Source organism: Corvus kubaryi, unplaced genomic scaffold (assembly GCF_017639235.1).
Source record: "Corvus kubaryi isolate FWS band 111438036 unplaced genomic scaffold, C.kubaryi_AGA036_p1.0 split2-37374, whole genome shotgun sequence".
Lineage (NCBI taxonomy): Eukaryota > Metazoa > Chordata > Aves > Passeriformes > Corvidae > Corvus > Corvus kubaryi.
The window spans coordinates 4,376,211-4,397,429 of record NW_024582082.1 but is presented as its reverse complement, the minus strand read 5'-3'; the positions used below and the strand labels follow the sequence as shown (position 1 = coordinate 4,397,429).

Below are 21,219 nucleotides of genomic sequence, written 5' to 3'. Positions count from 1 at the left end.
AATTATTAAATAAGTACCAGGTTTGCACAGTAAAATTATATTACTCATTTCTTGGACAAATGAATCCTATTTTTTTTAACCCAACTTGGAAAGATAATTTACAATGAGTAAAATGTAATGTTAATTTCAGTGAGAAAATAAAGTGGTAAGCTTTTTCAGCGAGGTAGGCCACTTTACAATTAGTATTGCATTGTTTTCCATTTATTTTACATTAATTGATGGGATTTTTCCTTACCTGGACTCAGCTTTAGAGGGATAGTGATCTTCATATTTTTATCTTTCGTAGGAAAATTTATCAAACTCTTTCAGCATTACAGGAAAAAAAAATGGGTAAATCTTTCTTTTTCTCCCCCCTCAAATTTAGAAAAGGCTATAATTTCTATTTTTAACTTCAAAGTTATTCCTGTCCCAAACTAAAGTGCGAGAACAAACAAGTACTCAGCACAGCCATGACATATCAGCAAGTTCCTTGCAGTCATTGGAGCAGTGAGTTTAACTTGGGAGAGCTGTGGGACTCAATTGTTCTTCAGTAAGGCGGAAGGAGGAATATTGTAATGTGCAGTGAGACGGAGAAGACTTATTGTGACTGTGAGGGATGTCTGCCTCTATGGCATAAAATCTTGCTCTGTATTCCAAGAAATGTCATTTAAAATGTAGAATGAGTGCACAGCAGGAATAATACAATTGCCTGAGCATGTGAATTTTAGGCACTAAACATGATACAGAAACAAGAATGTTTTTTTGACAGAAACTTGTGGCTAATGCAGCTTTCTTCCTTAAAAATATTTGCTTCAGCTGGACATTAATCTCTTGGCAGAAATTTCTGGGAAAATTAGATACTTCCCAGTAAAATTTATAAGAAAATAAATGTTATACCAACAAAACATTTAGCTAACAAAATGGAATTGACAACCTTCAGAGGTGGCAGAGTCTCACAGTAGAACTAGAGCAACATAACAGTTTTTTCTGTATATAAATAAGTATATATATTTTCTATTACTGTGATAATAGCCGTATACTAAGCCAAATGTGGTTATAAATTATCCCTAGCATCTTTTTTGTGTAGCATGTCTAGGCAAGTATGTCCCTCCTCCCCATCTGTTTGACTGATACTATTCTCTGAAATCCTAAAAGGTGAAAACATTTAAGTTAAATAGTCACATAGCTCTAATTGCCAACCGGCAGGGAGCTCTGCGTGGCACTTCTTCCATCACCAGTCATGTCAGATTCCAAGGAAGTACTTGAGTACAACTTATAATTCATAATGAATTACATTTTCTTTTTAGCTTGCATCCTTTCCCCTGACCTTCTCTTTTTCCTTCAGAGCTCTTAATGAGGAGAACTTTACAACCATAAACACTACTTTTCTAATGGACTCTCTGGGGAGAGGTTTTTCCCTGGTGCTCCTGACTCAGTCTGGTGCTTTGTTCTTTCCTAGCTTGCACAGACAAAGAACTGAGGAACCTGGCTTCGAGACTAAAAGACTGGTTCGGTGCCCTTCACGAGGATGCAAATCGTGTCATCAAGCCCACAAGCTCGGAGACGGCACAAGGCAGTAAGAAAACCCCTTTCCCATTGCACATTGGGTATTGTAGGAGCTTCCCAACCTGCGAGAATTGAACCAAGCACAGCTGTTGGTTCTACAACATCCTGTCAGGCAGGTGCCAGTGAATAAGCAGGTAGTGGAGACCTGATCCTGCAAATAAGTGCTGTTTTCTCAAGGAGCTGCAGTCCTTCTGTCCTCTCTCTGGCCCAAACTGCTCTAAAAACTGGCAGTCAGAGACAGACCTTCACAAGTTAATCAGGCAGATAACTGTGTCTGAAGGCTGTGGAGATCACCTCTATACGAGTAACTGAAACTGCTCAGGGACTTTCCTCAAGTGCTGGGGTTAACTAATATGATACAGTTGTTACAGTTAAATTCCATTAACCACCAGTTTTATGGCCAAGCATTTTCTAACACAATGTCAGTGGCATAAGATGAAAATATGGCATACAAGCATAGGGAACACTATGGCAATGTTGGAAAACACTCACTTAGATTTGCTTTAAAATTTCCTGTTAGCAGTTTATGTAAGAGAAAGAATAATTAAAACATCCACATCTGAGCCATGGAGATAGAAGAGTTAAATCTTCAAGAAAGCTGGAATCCATTGTGTCTGAGGTATTTAATAACACGATCTTTGCCTCCTTTGATGCCTTTTTTTTTTTTTTAAGAAAGGAAGAAAATGAACAGTCTAGAGGACATTCACTCTCTGTGGGTTAAGCCAACATGACTGATTTTGATGTCATTTTGCCACCTGGGAGGGGAAAGATTCAGATAACAGCGTTAAAAGAGGTCATGCTTATCAGAGAGCAGATGCAAATTCGCTTTCTGTGAGGACTCATTAATTCTTTTAAACAGTATGTCCCAAAACACGTGGGCCCTTGGGCTGCAAAATAGGATGCACAAGTTTGGCGTAGGTGTGTGCCTCACTGTCACTTCGCTGATTCTCTGGGATGAGCTGTCTAAAGCCAGGGCTCAAACCCAGAATTTGAAGGGTTCAGTCAGCTGCTACTTTTATGGCTCTTTTCACCTGGTGTCCCTGTAGAGAAACATCACAGAGGCTACAGGGACAGTAGAGAAGACCCAGCACAGCAGGGTGGGCATTTTCTGCTGGTCCAGGCCTCCACAGCCCCTCTCTTTTGTGCCAGCTGAGCTGGGGTAGCAATAGATTGCCTCTTCCTAAAGAGAAAATATACCACAGACTATATTGCTCAAAACTATACTCAAACCCAATAATTTCACCACATGTCTTAAAACTCTGTGGTGAAACAAGTCACATTCTGTGTAAATTACCTTTTTTCATGTGTTCCTTATTTTGCACAGTATTTACAACAAAGTCAGTATCTTTAAAACCACATGTCCTACTTATTTCTGAAATGGTGCTCCAAAAAAAGATACTCGCATGCTGAGGATCCAAACCATAGTGCAAAAAGCAACTGGATGTACAGCTAATCATGGCTTCCAGATGTGAATTCATTTCAAACCCCATGACAGAAAGTCTTAGAGGCTTTGAACTTTGTTTGAAGTCCTTTAGGCCCAAAATCACAGGAAATCTCATTTTATCAGATTGTCAAAAGGATGTTTTCATGCAGATGATTTGTGACATCCTCATGATGACCTTGCCAGAGGCCAAAGACCAAATACAATCCTAAAGGTGTTGAATTTCTTTTTCTTTTTTTTTTTTTTTTTGCTTAAGCAATTTCAGTGAGAAAAATGTTCCTGGTAATTCTGCAGTGTTTGCTCTGATTCACAGAGGAGCTGTTATCTCTTTCTAGTTTAGTTTGATTCCTGGCAGCTTTTATTTGAAAGGCTGCCTGATGATCTTAAACACTTGATCTCAACAATGTTCATTTTTAGACTGTTGACTTAGTTTGGCACATTCTCTTATTTTCTTCTATATCAGTTAAAAAAAAAAAAAGAAAGAAACTTCATGAGTTTAGATGCCTAAGCCATTTTTGAATGCCACAAAACTTGGGCTTGTTTTTCTTTTTGAGGTTTTTGCAACAGTATTCATGAATTAATCTGCATGTGCCAAATTCTGCAGCTCACATTCTCTCTGGTGGCACTGAAAATACTCACAGAGCGAAGACAGCAGTATTTGTCTCTCTCCAGCTTCAAACATTTCTAAAAATGAAAGACACCTTAAACAGGATTCAGAATTCAAAGTAAAGTTCATATACCCAAGGTGTAGAAAAGAATGTATGTGAATCCTGGCAAACAGGACACACACAGCTCTGGAAAGACGCTCTGATGTACACATTGCCCTTTTTTTATGGCTCTGCATGTGTTGCCCTCCTCATCACACACATCACTTCATTAAACTGAACTGATTTGGTTGTGCCTGCAGAGTTTGAAAAGGCACGAACATCTTCAAAGTAATCCATTTTGGATATGCCCCCATGGCAGTAAAAGGAACAGATGGTGGGATGGGATGACTACGATGCCTCGGACAGATCGGCTGTCTAGAGAAGGTCTTCCAGCAGAGATTTCTCTATGCTACATTAATTTTTCAAGATGTGTGAGTGTAAATAAGCATTTTGAGTGTATTATGTTCACCCTCAGGTGAAGAAAAAAAGTACACTCCTTTTTGTTTTCTTTGTAAGTCTCTTGAAAGGAAAAGGATGATGGAGATAATTTCAAACCTTCATTCCCTGAGCTCTCTGATCCCAGCAAAGCACTGTGGGCCAGGTACTTTGTCTTCTGAAGGCTTTGTGCAATTAAAATCTCCTCAATAAATGATACAAGAAACTCAGGGACTTGCTTTGACATAGGGAAATAATAAAACTAATTAGGTAGCGAGATCAGATTCAAATTGCTCCTGAGCCTGTTGATAATTCATAACATCCCTGTATTGTATCTAGAGAGTCTCCTTGGTTGGAGTGAGTGTTGTTTTTCTTTTACAGGAGATCTGTGCAATAAAGGATTTTTTCTGGGGAACATTTCTTCTCCTCCTTCTTTTATTTTAAATGATTGGGGAAATTAGGTTAATTATACCCCTGTTAATTTAATTGTAGTATACTTTAATAAAATAAAAATGGCTCATGTAAGTCAACTCTTGAAGGGGGAAAATAATTTTTGTCATGGCAGAAGGTGTGTTTATTTTTAATTAGGATTTTCACCTAAAGACTTTTTAAAATTTAATTCCATTTTAAATCAGAGGAGGTGGAGTGTTTTATGTATTAATGGGATGAGAGACTTCTACATGTAGGTCACCAGCTTGATTTCCTTCCAGCTCTGTAGTGAATGAAAGTTGTCAGGATGCTGTCAGTTGGAAAGAGGAACACGATGGTCTCAGTCCAGGTCCTTGTGAGCAGGTGTCCAAATGAGAGCAGCCACCACCTCAACTGACATTAATTGGCATCTGTGTTGGCAGCATCTGCCAAGGAGCCGAGAGCAAGAGGGATGTGGAGCCTGCACTGTTCTCCTGCTTCTCACCAAAGGCACTGCAGCACTACCCTGATGAACAGAAAGATGCAGAAAGGTTCTCACTGAGGTTGCTTATTCTGGGTCTGTTGTGCTGGAAATCCAGCCTGTTAACCAAGTACTGAATTCTTTACAGAATTACAGTATATGGTTTATTTCATCCAGAAAATTGCATCATATTTATAGATAAGTATATCAAAATACTCTAAAAAGAAGTTAATTCATTCAATATCATTTGGTCTCACCAGGCTGGTGGGAGCATAGTGACCTCCCAGTGAAGGTAAGTGAGCTCCAAAAGCCATTTTCCATCAGCTGCCGTGAGTCAGAGCCTGTGTTGAACATTTAGGGGACATTTGGCTTTCTCTCCTGGTGCTGGGTGCTGAGAGCATCCAGGATTGTTGGATTTGGGCTGCAAATGCAATGTTCCAAAATGTGATTTATGGGCAGTACCTTTTACCAGGAGACAGTAGGAAGTGGAGCTACTATTTACATTCAACTACATATTGAGGCACAATTAAAGATTTAACTTTCCACTGATAATAACCATCTAGCTAAGGACTTTGTGTTACACCTACCACTTCAATATTTCAGGACTTCCAGATCACACTGTCTGATAATCCAGCACTGTTTAGTAAACCAGCCTCTTAATAAATCTAATCTGGAACTCTGGTCACAACAGTGAAAGCTCCCTTATTTATAAGAAATTACAGTCAAAACCTCTTCAACTAATGTAATTAACTGTCTTCTCGAGTGACCTTTCACAACTGTATCTCCCATCCAAGCCCTGATGGTGTGTCACAGAGCAGCTTTGTACTCACAGCAGTCACTGCTGGTGATATGCTCAGACAGATCTGTGCTGAGGGCAGGCTGGAGTTGTATCCCCATTGTGCACACAGGTGGAGATTTCCCAGCAGGGAGGAAAACAAGACTCAGAAATAATCTACAGGCACTGTCAGGGGCAAGTTCATCCTGGGATCTCCTCCTCCCTTCATTGATCCCTGCCAGTTAAGAGATGACCTTTAGAGACCCATCAGGGCTGAGCAACACATACCATACTCAACTGTTGATACAACACACCCTGAAGTTACCTTTTGCAGCAGTAAGTGCCACCACAGTGTGTAAAGTCCATTTCCAGAGAGGGCATCTGTGCAGAAAAAGAGCAGACTTTGGAAACTAACTCTTTTTCTCTAAAAACTGTTAAACTGGGATAGCTGAACCTGATCCCAGCTCCATCATGCAGTTGAATGATCCACCCCTGCGTGTTTGACTACTTTTAACCTGCCCTGGGGTGGGGAATCTGGCACCATATACCTGTACAGGGCAGGACTGTGTGCCCTGCTCCTGTTGCTCTGTAAAGGCAAAGGTGAGGAATCTTAAATCCTTTCTCTCAACAAGAGATTGCACAGTGATCAAATCCTGCTTGCCTTCTTCAGATGACTAAAATAATTGAAGTCAGTATTTCTAATTGCTTCAGCAAGGCAAGCAGCTCCTCCCTACATCTATTCATGCAGCCTTGTTCTTTTTCACTGTGCTCAAACATGATTAGATAATGTTATGGGAGATAACAGCATAAAAATGTGATGAAATGTTCAGCATTATTTCTCTCTTCCCTGCCTGAGCTGCCTCTAGCCCTGAGCAAATGGCGTTACCTTCTTCCTTCCTTAGAGAAACATGTATTATGAATGACACAAACCTTCCCATTAGTTAACCCTTCTGATTGTCCCTCTGGGTCACTGACAACTCTCAGCCACAGTTGCATACAAAAAGCACAGCTTCCAGCAAAAAGCCCTGCTCTCCTTTGGATTAATGCCTAAAATAGCAGGTAGGCTGCAGAGCTTGGACAAACTGTCAGCGTGATTCCAGCAACATCTCAGCTTTCACTTTAACAAAGCAGCATCCTGAAAGGGACATGTACAGCAAATAAAGCTTAACCTCTTTCAATGAATGATGCAGCTGAAGGAAAAAGCTCATCAGGCTTCTCCACCTGGCCCAAAGCAGAGTGAGCAGTGCACAGGCAGGTTATTGCTCACAGCTGGAGCAGTGTGAGCACCAGAGGCCCAGGGTATCAGCAGGCCTCTGTCCCTGCACATTCCCAGCCAACGGATTCATGTTTCTGAGTCCTGGTTGAAACTAATACCCTTGTTATCAGATTTATTATCTCTGTATTATAAATATACTTCCTGACATTGTAGATAACTTGGAATTTAGTCTAAGCATTGAAAAAGCTTTGTGGATTTATAATGCCCCATGCCAGTGTTTTTCTGGAGACTGCAGGATACTGGAACATGTATCTCACATACACAGTGGGTATCTATATGCATGACTTGGGCTTTCTGTGATAACCACGGCTGCAGCAGTCTTTGAAGAGTCTGGGCTATTAAAATGAATGATGGTGATGGTTTCCAAAGCGCTGGAAAAGCAGAATCCTGTATTGCTGCAGAATCCTGGAGGCTGCAGGAAGGAGTGGTGCTGGTACAGCATGCAAGAGCATGGGCAGCTCTGTGCAGCTCCCAGCTGAAGCAGTGCCCTCCCTCAGAGTGCTGTAAGGAACAGAGACGCTTCACCTCTTCTCTCCCCCTGCCTCCCCCAGACAGCTCACAGTCCAGATCAAAGCAGTTTGTTGTCACAAACCACACAGACAGGCCTTTGAAGAGTGAAAAGCAAGGATGAGAGGTAGAAGGTGAGAGCACAGCAGGAAAGAATTTGATCAGGCAACTAGAAATGAGTCTGGGAAACAGGATTTAAATTGCATTCAGATTCAGTCTAGTTTGAAAATATGGTGGATGCAGGCTTTTCTCATCACATTTCAGTTTCCTGGAACCAGGCCAACCCCCTTGGACTGAGGACTGAAAAAAAAATCGAGCAAGAACTTTTTGACTAGAAATAACTTTGAATTACAGAAATCATGTCTGAATCTCAGCCCTCTCCACCCCACAGCTCCCACAGAGTGTGAGTAGTTTGTAGCTGTGCTTGGGCTTTAAGCTTTACACAATCAGTTGAGTCTTAGGATTTTGTTCTGCTTTGCACAAGTCAGCTCAATGTTCAGAGCCCAGCCAAAAAAAGAAAAGTTAGCAGGGCTTCACCTTAGAAGTGGTTCCTGTGCCCAGGGCATGTCAGGGTTCAGCTGGGGAATATTTGCCTGTCTTACAGGATTTGACACCAGCATCCTACCAATCTGTAAGGATTCCTTAGGCTGGATGTTCAACAAACTTGACATGAACTATGACCTGCTGCTGGATCCCTCGGAGATCAGTGCCATTTATCTGGATAAGTACGAGCCGTGTGTCAAGCCGCTCTTCAACTCCTGCGACTCCTTCAAGGACGGGAAGCTTTCCAACAACGAGTGGTGCTATTGCTTCCAGAAGCCTGGCGGTGAGTTGTGCGATTTGCAATACAAAGAGGAGCTGTTGGCTCTCCCTGTGTTTCAGGGCCTGCCTGTAGAGACTGGCAAGCAGGTGTGTTAAAAAGCTCTTTTCCCCAGCACCAGTGTGAAGGACATTGTGGAACCATGTTAATGTCTCAGATGAACTGTATTAATATCCCTTGATCGTTAAAGCAAACAAATTAGTAAGTGTCAGTGCACACAGTCTAGAAATAAGCTCTACTGCTGATAGAAAGCTCAAGAATTGACTCTTTTATTAATGCAGAAATTAGCCAATTAGCAAGTCATAAATCAGAGAGCTGGCATGATGTCAATTTGGTGAAAAGAGAGGTAGAATGGTTTAACAATTAAAATGGCCCCCAAACACTACTCTCAATGACAGTGTGTTGCCTTTTTTTTTTTTTTTTTTTTTTTAATTAGTGGAGCTAATGACAAATTTGTTTTGCGGTACAGTACCAGCATATGGGCTTCTCTCAGTCCCAGGTGTACAGTAGCCTACATTTCATGTCAGCAGTGAAGCCAGTCATTGCAGAGTCTGTCCCGTACCATCTGGAAACTGATTCTTTTACATTATATTTTAGGTCTTCCTTGCCAGAATGAAATGAATAGAATTCAAAAGCTAAGTAGAGGGAAGAGTCTGTTGGGTAAGTTCGATTACTTGCTATTCATTTACTCAACTAATTAAAGCTTCTGTGATTATTGTAACTTTATATGCAGTAATGGTTTTTCAATTAGAGACTAATGTTTTGAGTCGGGAATATGCAGCACTGAGTGTAGGCCTGACACTATGAAATTAAACAAATAATGAGATAGCAACACACAGAACAGGTGTCAGCGTGGCAACAGGTTCAGAACTAATTTACTGCTCTCCAGAAATGCAGAGCCTTGTCTGCACAGAGCTTAATACTGCCTTATCACCTCACAGGTCAGAGTAAGTGCTGGGAGGCTGCTTGATACTCAGGGCTCCCATTTTTGAAGGGTGACTGAAGGTGCATAGGCAATGCATTCATATTCCCTTGCAGCTATGGCGCAATGCAGGCTTTCCTTGGGGTTCAATTTCACCTAATCACTCTTTAAAATGTTTCAGTATATTCTGTGTAAATGAAAACAGGAATTCATATAATCTCATTTTAGGCAGCCTCCAGGATGCTTCATGCTGTAAGATGTGGTCATGCCTGTCCCTCTCTTTCGTGCCTGTTGGGAGCCTGAATTGATTCATGACTCACATTGCTCTGATGGATATCTAAAATTAGGTTAAATAAATCCCCATCTGGCATTTTCCCAATTAATTGCTAAAAAATCAGGTTGCTGAACTGAAAAAATTTCAGGTGACTAATTCCCTACCCTAAAATCACCCAGTGATGTGTAGCCTGGTGTTTGTGTGCTGGTATCTTATCGAAACTTGTGTCCCAGCACATTTGTGCACACAGATCCCAACCACTGAGTTGCAGAGGACAGATGAAAGCCCCCATTTACAGCAAGCCCTGCACTTCACCCTTGAGGAGGATGGCTGACCTCAGCCCCAGCTGTCAGGCCCACCATGGAAAACATGTCAGGTATCCCACAGCATCACCAGCTGCAGCACAGGGATGTGTCAGCTCGTGCTGCAGTGCTGCTCAGGTGCCTCTCACATTCCAGGCTGGGGTTCCTCCATACTCAACAGCAGACCCTGCAAACAGAACTCTGCCAAATCCGGCCATTCCCAGATGCCACTGCCATTTGGACTCAAGCTTCAGGTGCCTTGTGAACAGTCCCAACCCAGATTCATTGGTTTAAATTAAGAATAAACATTCCCAAAGGCTGCAGGGACTGTGGTTTAGATCCATCAACCTTTCAGAGCAAGTTCACATGAAGATTAAGATGTTTCAGAGTTACAGCTCCTGCTATTCGTAGCTGTGGGAGCAAAGGGAGGATTGATCACTTGGGGTGTGTGTGCTCCATTCAGCAAATATTCTGCATTTGTGTTCAAGGGAATGTTGTGGCAGAGGAAGTCACAGTGTTCTCTCTCTCATGGGTGTCATGATTTTCAAAGCCACCTAAAAGAATAAGAAGCCCAGTTGTTAATAGATAGCTTTGACTATCCCATATTTATTTTATGCTTTGCTGTTATTTTCTGTGTGCTATAAATGTCATCTAGGTTGAAACATAAGTAGTTTTTCTGGTGTGTGGGAAGAATGATGCCTGGATTGCAGGTAGTTCAACATGCAGGTGGTTGTAGCACATGTCACTGGGATCTGATCACAATAGCAGGAGTAAAATGACAAAGTAAAAGCAGTAAGAATGGTCCCTTAGCACAGATAACTTCTAGTCAGCTGTATTAAAAAAAAAATAAAAGAAGAATGAAAGTAGTAAAGCTCAACAAATCAAGGTGTCAGGCACAGGTTGTTCCACAAGCTAGAAAATTATAATATAAAGAGGAACTCTTTGCTTCACCTACCCTGAAAGTCTTCCTGCATAATGACACCTGTCTGGAAGATTTTAATTTGATATCAGAGCTATTTATACAGCAGAAAACATTGTCTTTTCACTGACTGAAAAATCATTCAGATGGAAGCCCAAACATACACGTGACTTATAGCAACAGTGAAGATGGAGAAGAGATTAATATTTTCAGAGAAACTAATCTTTAATTATTCTCTTTCCTCCTCTGACCCTGACATAGAGAGCACAGCACTTACAGTCCGGGTAGTAACATGAAAAATGTTTTTGTTAACTTGTATCCATTGATAAAAATGATGACTTTTGATATTTTCTTCTCTGTATATTTTTCAAAACACTTGACAGTTGCAACAAAGTACTTCAAAGCCATTGCCATTAGATATGTTGAATTTGGAGGCTTTCAAATGAAGCCTAGCATCCCACGAGACTGAATTAAAAAGTAAACAGCACTATTCATCTTTTCCTACCAGATTTATCTAGAGCACAATTAACTGCAGAGACTGTACTTTCAGAGCATACAACTGTGCAGCCTGGTAATGCTTCTCCCACATCACTAAAGTAATAAATTTCTGCTCCTGTCACTGTTTTCTCCTGCATCAACCCTGTGGATTCAGCTAATATAACAGCTAATACCAGGAGCTGTGTGCTGGCTAGCACTTAATTCTGTCAGGCTTTTACCTGTGTGCTTCACTATCTTTAGCATATAACTATTCTCCTCATGTTCCCTAAGGAAGGGGAGTATTATATAGATAAGGAAATTATGCAAAAAAAAAGAGGTATAGGTCTGGATCCATAAAGAGGATACAGATGCAAGAGTGCTGTTCAAGTTTCTGTGGAGTAATTAAATCCTTCCCAGGACAAAGGGAGATGGGGAGGCAGCATTCAGTAGCCTGAGGCAGTTTGGTGGGGAGTTCCGCAGTGACTCACATTTTGTGGGGTCGAGGCTCGTGGGGAAGCACTGTCTGTGCAAGAACCTCTGGAGAGGAAAGCCAGATGTTCTCTGATGCCAAACCCAGAAAATGGGCTGTCTAGGTGCCATGCTCCAGGATAGCAGAGCTTGTAGCCAGCTTATTTCTAATGAAAACAGGCTGATTTGTGTACAATTTACAGGGAGAATCATCACATTGTACAACACTTGTTCCCAGCGACTCTCTATCCTCTCCAAATTATCACCTGCACCTGACACATTGGAGAGGACATGCTGTATCTTCCCTCTGATGGCTGGCAAATACCGTGGCATTAGTATGCATAGCTAAATATTTAAAACTCCAGTGTTACATACAAATTGGCACGAATTTCCCACGCAGAAGGAAAAGTACCTTCCACTCTTCACTGTGACCCAAAGTGTGAATCTATTCCACACACAGTTATGTTGGCAGTGAGCCTGGGCCATAATTTATTTTTAAATCTTATAAAGCTTTTATAGGCAGTGTGGAACATTTTCATGCCTTACAAGAAACAGTGAAACTATGCAAAAAGGCCTGTTTCAAAGAAGGGAAGGGTTGCTTTGCCCAAGGAAAAGAGAAAGCATGAGACTGTTTAAGATGCAGAAGCTGATTTCTGCTCACCCTGTAATGCCCCTGAGGTCCCCCCTTTGATCCTTCCCTGGAGCCAGATGCTCACCAGATATAATAGGGCAGCTCTAGTGACATGGGCACAGCTATGCTGATTTACACCAGCTCAAAGTGAGCACCTGAGCACTTTTCCTAAGGTTGTGTATAGCTTGATGAACACCTGGAGTGCTTACCAGTGACAGGACATGAGCAGAAATATGAAAAAAAATACTTTTCCTAATCAGTATTGAAATAAAGTTTTGAACACTGAGCATTAACTTACAAAAACCTGCAAAGGCAAATACATACATTTTTTATTAGAACTATTGTCTTGTAAACAGTGAAAATGAGTCCTTGATAGTCTTTAGCATTTGTACATGAACATAATGGTGGTACCTATTAGCAAACCTGCTATAAGATCATGCTCTGACGTTATTTAAAATACTCTCACTCATGGATGTGGTCTCCAGAACTGATCTGATATACAAAGATTTCTGCAGATGTTCAAAGGTTTCTCTTCTCACCTTCCAGACCTGCATTAGCAGCACTCAAACATGAGGCAAGATCTGCAGAGCAACAAGTTTGGATATTCAGATTCACTTTGTATAGCTCTCTGTGTGCATGAGACAGACTGACTTCCACTTTTATGTCTTTTATATAGGAAATCTCATGACATTTGGGCAGCACCTTCTCATTCATTTTTCCTGGGAGAAATGTAATGGAAGTGGCCCCTTTGACACATGTACTGTCTGAATAGATGCTACACATGGAACTAGTTAAAAAACTTTACTGAATCACCAGTAAATCACTGGTATCTTTGACAAAGGAGAAAAACACTTTCTCAAAAATCATTTGAGACAAGAAATTTGGGGGCAAGGGTGTGTTTATGCCATGTTTCAAATTGAAGCAATTGACAAAGAAGGAAAAAATGAATGCATTGACCTCCAGTGGGAATAAAGCTAATTCATCTCGAAGGACAAGAGGGCTTTTCATCTTGAAGTACATTTGCTGTATCTGCTGAAAATGGTGGGAACAATAACACAGGTTTCTCCTGAGAGTTCCCCTGTCTGCAGAAGCCAGAATGAACCACACTCTACAAGGCTGAACTATATTGGTTTTATTGTGAGACAAATCTTGGGCTCCAAATCTGAAGACTTACTGATTCAAAGCCTGTTGTCCCTCTTTGTAAAGCCTGTGCATGATTTCTTCTTTTATACATGGGAACTCTCAGTAAGTCTGGGGATGTGCCTGAGATTAGTATGGATAGTAAGCAGATGGCAGATACCTTCCAGGGATAATTACAGTGTTGTGGAAGGACTCGTGATAAACACTGAAGGAGTGCAAATGGAAGGGAAATGCAGAACTAATGAAGTTGGGGTAATAATCCAATTGGGAAGAAAAGTTTAAAACCAGGAGTTAAGTTTGAAAAGGCTCTGTGGGAATATCAGTCAGTTAGAGACAGACTGAACCTCTCTCTAGGAGTGTATGACACCCTTCTCTGTGTGCTGGGTACAAACAAACATTTATACACTGTGACCAGGGTGTCTGAAAAGAGTTAAACAGATGTAATTTCCTTCCCCTTTCAGGCACCCGATAATCACATGTATTTCCTTGCCAACATTGTCAAGATCTTCATGTATATAAGTGCTAAGTTCATAATACCCTGTGTATGTGTTTGCTCCTGCAGAGGATTGCATTACTGAGCACACCTTATATTTTATTCAGGTGCTTTCATCCCCCGGTGCAATGAAGAAGGCTATTACAAAGCCACACAGTGCCATGGCAGCACGGGGCAGTGCTGGTGTGTTGATAAGTATGGGAATGAGATAGCTGGCTCCAGAAAGCAAGGGACAGTCAGCTGTGGTGAGTAATGATGTGCTTTCCTCAGACAATGAGGGAATTAACACTGCTGTAAGCCCTGCCACTGCTGTACCACCGAGTAAGATAACAAAAGGGACAACAGGGAAACACGAGTACCACAGTTCAAAGTGCTCCTCTGTTTTCCTATTCAGACTACAAATGGTATATCCCTCATTGGTCCTTTGGACTGCAGGGGTGCAGCACAAGTTAGCAGGCAATAACCACTGTTAAGATATTTTTGCTACCAGCCTGGAAAGTGCAGTTAGTGATATTAAAATTAAGGGTCTGGGGTTGCTCTGTGGGGTTATTAAATATATTGCTCTGTATACTCTGGAATGCACAATGGAAGGCCTAAATGTGTAAAATTGCATACATTAGCAACCAAGCCCAATGAAATTGCTGACAGGACAATATTATGTAGGTAAGTGAAATCACCAATTAGCTGTTGTGCCTAGACAAGGAAGATTTCACCTGCATTGCTTCAGAGTGCTTCAGGGATGGTTGTGAGTGCAGCTTTCTTTTTTGAGAAGGAAAAAAGACCTAGAAGATCCAGGATGCCCAGAATCACACCACAGATCTTAGGTTTAAGAGCTACATTTGCAGAGTGAAGTTAATGCACTCAAATAATTTTTGGAATATTTTTAGCCTGGTTTACAGAGCTGTGATGGAATTCAAGTATTTACAAAGGAATAATGATTTTCTGGCCTGCATGCCCACGATCTGGAACTTTCCAGTCATGTCTCTAGGATGAGGACAATGCATAGGGGCCATTTATGCAAGAAAGTTTTTCAGAGTCAATTGATACGTATTTATCCCAGTTCAGAATGAAAATTGAAATTTAAAGGTTGTTTCATGAATAGCTAAACCAATGAATTTTTAAAATAACAATGCAAATGACAGTGGCTTGCATGACAAGGGTAGTGATTAATGTGGAATTTGGTGTTCTGTGAGGAAATGACCTTTCCTGCTCGCCTGTTTCAGAAGAAGAGCAAGAAACTTCAGGGGATTTTGGCAGTGGTGGATCTGTTGTATTGTTGGATGATTTGGAAGAGGAACCTGAAGCAACAAAAAAAGACAAAGAAGGGAAACTGAAGATTCATGTAAGAGCAGCTAATGAAGATGATGAAGATGAAGATGATGATAAGGATGATGAAATTGGTTATATATGGTAGTGCCCATCATAATGAGGACTCATGTTTTGCACAATATTGCAACTCACATCATATCTCTGCAATTGTATCTGAGAGTACCTGGCACAAATATTCCCTCTCTACTGAGTTTAATTTTGTATAGTCAATTTAATTTGGATGACAACTTTATTTCCAGCAAGGACTGTTTGGAGTACAGCTTCTGTTCAGTTGGTTTGGGGGATTTTTGTTCTGTCCACAGGGGCAATGAGTTTTGTTTTAAAACCATTTCGTGTCTTAATCCTCACTTGCACCACTTATGAAATCCATCCTGTGAAAGAATCCTGGAAGGGGCTCAACAAACCAATACAAAGGCTTAGAATATCAGAGAATTTGTGTCATAAATTGTTACCTGGATCATATCAGAAACAGTTTTTTCTTTCATGAAGAAGGAAAAGCAGGTGCCTCATTTTCTAGTCCATATTTATAATGCCCCAGTAAAGAATAAGTGTCTTTGGACAGTGGCTGCCCAGTACCAGGGGTTTAATCCAGAAGGAAACCCACTGACAGGACTTTCTCTTCCTTACATGAATGAGTTCAACAGGCTTAGTCCAGCTCACACTGAAGGCAAAATTCCCACTAGGGCACAGGACACAGATCAGCTCACTCTTTATTTGATAAAGGAACATGGCCTTGATCTTAAGAGATGCTGGGAACCTGCAGCTATCATGGACCAAGCCCGACAGGCAGGGGACAGAGTCCATCTCCATTTCAGAGCGTTTAAAGGGAAAGTGTTGTGTGAATTTTTAGCATCCTAACCACCTCCAGAGCTGTTCCTCAGCTTCTGTCTGAGCTCATTTGCACTAGGAGGGTCACTAACAACACACAGGCAGCCTCTGCTTCCAGATCACACACTACAGATCTGTCTGTTCTCCATTTAGCAACCCCTCCTTCCAAAGTTATAATGCTGTTGAAGACACAAACTCTCAAAAGTAACTGTCATTCACTTAATGTAAAGAAGCCTGTTTAAAAAAGCAGCTTTAGGTGGTGATATTTCAAAAGCAGAACCCCTTGGCTCAGTGTGACACACTGCACACTTGTAATACACACTCCTAAAAAAGAATAGTATTAAAATCCAATCTGTGATTCCCTCGATACCTCCCATATATTCAAAGCTCTTGTATCAGAGCATATTGACATTAAATTATTTGCAGTGTCCTTTCCCATGGCAGTTCTTGGATGCAGTAATGTGCTGTGGTGACCTTTTGTTACTTTTGCTGTTTTCTGAAGCAGTAAGAGGAACCTTGACCCCACTCTTGCATTAGGATGCAGGTTAAGTATTTTAGCAGTTGCCTGTTGGCCAGTGAGTTATTTTGCAGAATAAGAAATGTGTTTCTTATAACAAAGACTAATTAGATTTTTTTTTTCGTAGTAGTGTATGTAGAGGTGGAGACAGCATCGAGTCACAACATGGTTGACTACATAGTCACTTGAAAGCTGGAAAATACTGCACAGGTTGGCAGAAGTCAGTTTTTTAGGTACATTGGCCTGAGGGTGTTGGCTCTCAGCCCTTTCCAAAGCCAGTGCACACCTGGCAGCCCTCTGAGTAGGACCTCTGCTTTCAGACGTGATCAGAAGTGGAATTCCTTTCAGGCACCATGTGCTGCAGGGGCTCTCCTGTTTTCTCTTCTTGCATTTCCTATTTATGCAGATCAATGACCTGCAAACAAAGAGCAAGCCTACATAATCATCATTAATGCAGAAGGATGTATAAAACCATGAGGAATTTGTTGTTTCACGCCCCTGCATCCTCCCAAAAATCTGCCACCACAGTCATTTGCAAAAGGCCTGCAATCTGCCCTGCCTCAAACAAATCCCTTTGGTTTTCCCGTAGCTTTAGAAAAATATATTCAATAATCACTGTCCATGAGCTGCACAGCACACAAACACACACACACACTTTTTCTATTTGCTTCACAGAAATCCTGCCAACTTGCAGATAATCCAGCATTTGTCCCCCCAAATATGATTTTGTGAGAAGCAATTGAACACCATCAGTAGGTTCCTTCTCAAACGTCCTGTCTAGTTTTCCTCTGGTATTTTCTTCATTAACCCCACACTCTATGAGTCTGGCTCTGCTGTCCTGTGCAGGACCTGCCTGAGGCACAGAGCTGCCATTTCATTCTGACATAAATCTGAGCTCCACAATTGGCTCATTATGCCTATCCTCCTGACTGGACTCATTCACCCCACAGAGCTAGGGGGTTTTTTGGCAGTCCTGTGTCCCTCCACAACAGCTTATCCTGGACTATGCCTTACATCAAAGGTCACAGAGCAAACCCCTTCTCCTGCCCAGCACCTCCCCAGGGTAAAGCCTGTCAATCCAAGCCCTTGCAGGCAGTACCAGGTCTGAGGCTGTGGCAGGCTGTGTCACAAGGAAACATGCAAGATGGTTAAAATAAAGCTGTTAAATAAGCCCTCAAAAGTGAATGTGAACATCTTTCCGTTTACATGAGCAGACATGGCAGCACCACCCACTGGTGGTCTCCTGGCTGTGATCTTTCACATGCGATGCTTCCAAATCAGAGCTGGAAGGGTTTATATCTAACTATAAACCAATTGCTGTCTCCCAGACTCACCAGCTCAAACATGGGGTGGGTCCCAGTGAAACAGCTCCCTGCCCAGCACGGCCTGGCGAGAGGGCAGCTGCCTTGGCTGGCTGGGGTGGCCTCGGTAGCACATCTCCCTGCACCCAGAAACACAAATACACACAACTGTTCTAAGCCTGCTGGCCTGGTTTCAGGTAGACCCCCTCTCCAGGTGACTGTTCAGTCACCTGTTTGACTTGTGCAAGTGTTCTGACTCGGAGCCAGCATGGGAAATGTGCCGTTTTATGGCCTGGGGCAGCTGCACGGGACTGCAGGGCAGCAGTGCCCGATCCCAGCGGTCCCAGCCTGGCAGGAGCAGGGCACACAGGCTGTTGTGCTTGGAAGGGCGGCTCAGACTCTGGATTGCTTTGAGACCAAGTTCCCAAATCCTGCAAAGCTGTTTAGCAAAGCCCTTTTGTGATCCACTGGCATCCTCCCGTGGTGGGGGATCTGCAGCCTATATATATACAGGTGTATATCTCTGTGTGTCTGTTTATATACATTTATGCACAAATATGTGTGTGCATATGTATGTGTGTGTCCAGTTTGGGGAGATGCATTAAGAAAATCTTCTATTTAATGAAACAGTGATAAAGAAACCAGCTATTCTACCAAGAACCAGTGCTCTTCCAGATCGAGCCCCTTCCATTCTTCATGCTTTGTAAAGGATTTAATTTGCTTCCAACTTAATTTAATTAAATTCCTTTCTTTTTCTCTTTCTCTTTCTTTTTCCTTTTATTTTTTTTTTTACAAAGCAGGACTTCCCATCTGAATCAAGTCATTGACCTTCCAAACATTTTCTCATTGTGAAAAATGGAATCTGAGTTGTCCAATTCTTTTAGAGACACAAACCAAATGGAATCAGAGTTGTCCCGTTCTTGTAGAGACACAAACCAATTTTTAATCTCATTTTCTTTTCATATTACAGACTATGAGATACTGTTAGCCATTGCTTTGTGTTTCTTTTAACTACTGTAGTTAAATCAAAATGTTGAGTTCGGATTTCAGCACAGCTGGGTTTTTTGGGTCATTACTGGCCTTTGCTGTGAACACAAAGAATCCTCTTCATTTTCTTTGCCTTTTTTTTTAAGCTGTTCTGTACTATTATTTTAAACCATTTGAAGTGTTTATTTAATATTTATTCTACAGTTTATATTGAAAATGTAAAGTTTATATTTAAAACAACACTGTTTGTTAGTGAATGCTTCTCTTTGCCTCTCCAGCCTAGTCTGTTAGTCTCAGTGTACATTTCTGGCATGGGAATATTTTGATATTAGGAGTTTTGTAGCCTTTTCTCCCTCAAGCAGCAACTGACGTAGATCTAAGGTCACCACTTGACCCAGACCACCAGGTCGCTCAAGCTTCGCTTCCTCCATTTGTTGGCTTCTCTCGCAGTACCTCCTGTATCCCATCCTTTCATCCACAGACTGCTTTGTACAGTTACTATACATCAAAAAGCCCTTTCTACAGTAGGTGGGTTTTGGTCTTTTTATACTTTTCTCAATGCTGTTGATGTCTGTTACTGTTCAATGTGTAGATCTGTAAGGAGAGATCCAAATATTACGTGTTTCAGTTCGATGTCCCTACTGTAGATGGATGTAGACTATCATAGTAAGTAGAACTGCATAGTAAATTCTGAATGCTTTTTCCATAAGGAGTTAAGTGGAATGTGAGCATTTTGCTACCTTTGGTTAACTGTAAATGCTTAACTGTAGTCTGAAATAGTTGCATTTTTGTCTGTCTCAATAAATTTTAATTTGTCTGCGACTCCTTATTGCCTGTCCTGAATTTTATTAAACTTAGGGGATCAAAAATACTGCACTACCTTGAGTCAGCATTTAATCATACATGGAAATGGATGCTCCTTTATATTTGCATCATAACTTATATCCCTGTTCAATGCCAGCTGTAATCTGTGGAGTTAATGTAAGGTCTCCAGAAACCCCTTTTTTAGAAGCAGAAATGAAACCAAACTGAATGGAATAACTGTACCAAAATCAGAACTTTTCAAATTACATTAAAATTTATTTTTAAGGAACTAGCAAGGGCAGAGGGGGAAACTTTCATTTCTATTTCCTCCCCAGATTGTAAATTATCATGTTTTTCTGTCTCTTCTGAAGGTATCCAGGGCAATTCCACAAACACAGCCATACTCTGCAGTGGCCATTATCTACATGATAAATGAAGGCAAAATTATATTAAATACAATTGGTGGGAAGCCATCCTCGTTTAGAAGAACCTGGGTTTGTGTCTCTGTAATTAAATTAGAGCTTCTCTTTAATATTACTAATTAATTTAAACAGGCAGCATTATTGCAGTGCTAATTACAGAGTTAAAAATGTTATTTCATCACCTTTTCTCTGTATGTGGAATATTAAAAAGTACCAGGTGAAAACAGGAAACCATTTGCACAATTCTCATCAGGTATGCTCTGATAATGTATCTGCCCATGCACCGTTGGCTGAGTTGGGTCATCAAGGGTCAGAACCTGCCTGAAATTTCAGTTCAATTGCCTGCATTCATTAGTTTATTTTTACTATGGGTACCACACATCCCTTCCAGTACATTGCCTTACCTGACTCTGAGAACAACTGGGTTTTCCCTTTCCCAAACCGCTCTGAGACTCTTTGAAGTGTTTGATCTTCTGTGCTGAAGTGTCTCAGCTGTTCCAGATGTCAGATGCTGTGTGTGGCCCTGAGCACTGGGAGCAAAGCAAAAGAAATCCAGAGCTTAAAGTTGTGTGAGTTGCAAATGAGATTGTACTTGTCAGAAAGGGTTGATGATTGGAGCTCTATTTTTTTTTAATATTCCTTCTAGTTTTCAAATTGCAGGCACCTTGCAAGCTTTGTTTTGTATTACACATGCATAGCTATACACACACACAACTCCCTTCTAATTACAAATGTGTATATAAATAAGTATATAATATATGCATGTGTGTATTTATATGTGTGTGTATATATATATATGTCTTTAGACCCCCCTGGGAGTGGGATACCCACTGGAATTTTGAGGTATCCACTTCTGGGAATTCCTTCCATGCCTAATATAAGGTTTAGCTTGTGTTTTATCGTCCATACTTTGCTGCTCCCCCCTGTAACGTGCTGGGCTTAATGCTGTACTTTGGTTTCATACATTAAAATACTCATAGTAGATTATTATATCCCACCTGTCATGTCCTGATAAGCTGCATAGATTTATATTTAGCTTTTCCATGACTCTGTCCTCCATTTTCAGAGGA

General features: G+C 41.2%; 1 protein-coding gene across 2 annotated transcripts in view; it reads left to right on the top strand.

Moving 5' to 3' along the window:
- Window positions 1-19,745, top strand: part of SPOCK1 (SPARC (osteonectin), cwcv and kazal like domains proteoglycan 1) — a 284,117-nt gene extending 264,372 nt beyond the window's left edge. For both annotated transcript variants that reach the window (XM_042014523.1, XM_042014522.1), the window contains 5 exons: window positions 1,439-1,555; window positions 8,120-8,341; window positions 8,933-8,995; window positions 14,069-14,206; window positions 15,185-19,745. In XM_042014523.1, the coding sequence (XP_041870457.1) occupies window positions 1,439-1,555; window positions 8,120-8,341; window positions 8,933-8,995; window positions 14,069-14,206; window positions 15,185-15,375 (731 nt within the window). In that variant the 3' untranslated portion in view covers window positions 15,376-19,745. The remainder of the gene's footprint in view (window positions 1-1,438; window positions 1,556-8,119; window positions 8,342-8,932; window positions 8,996-14,068; window positions 14,207-15,184) is intronic.
- The last annotated feature ends 1,474 nt before the right edge of the window (window positions 19,746-21,219 follow it).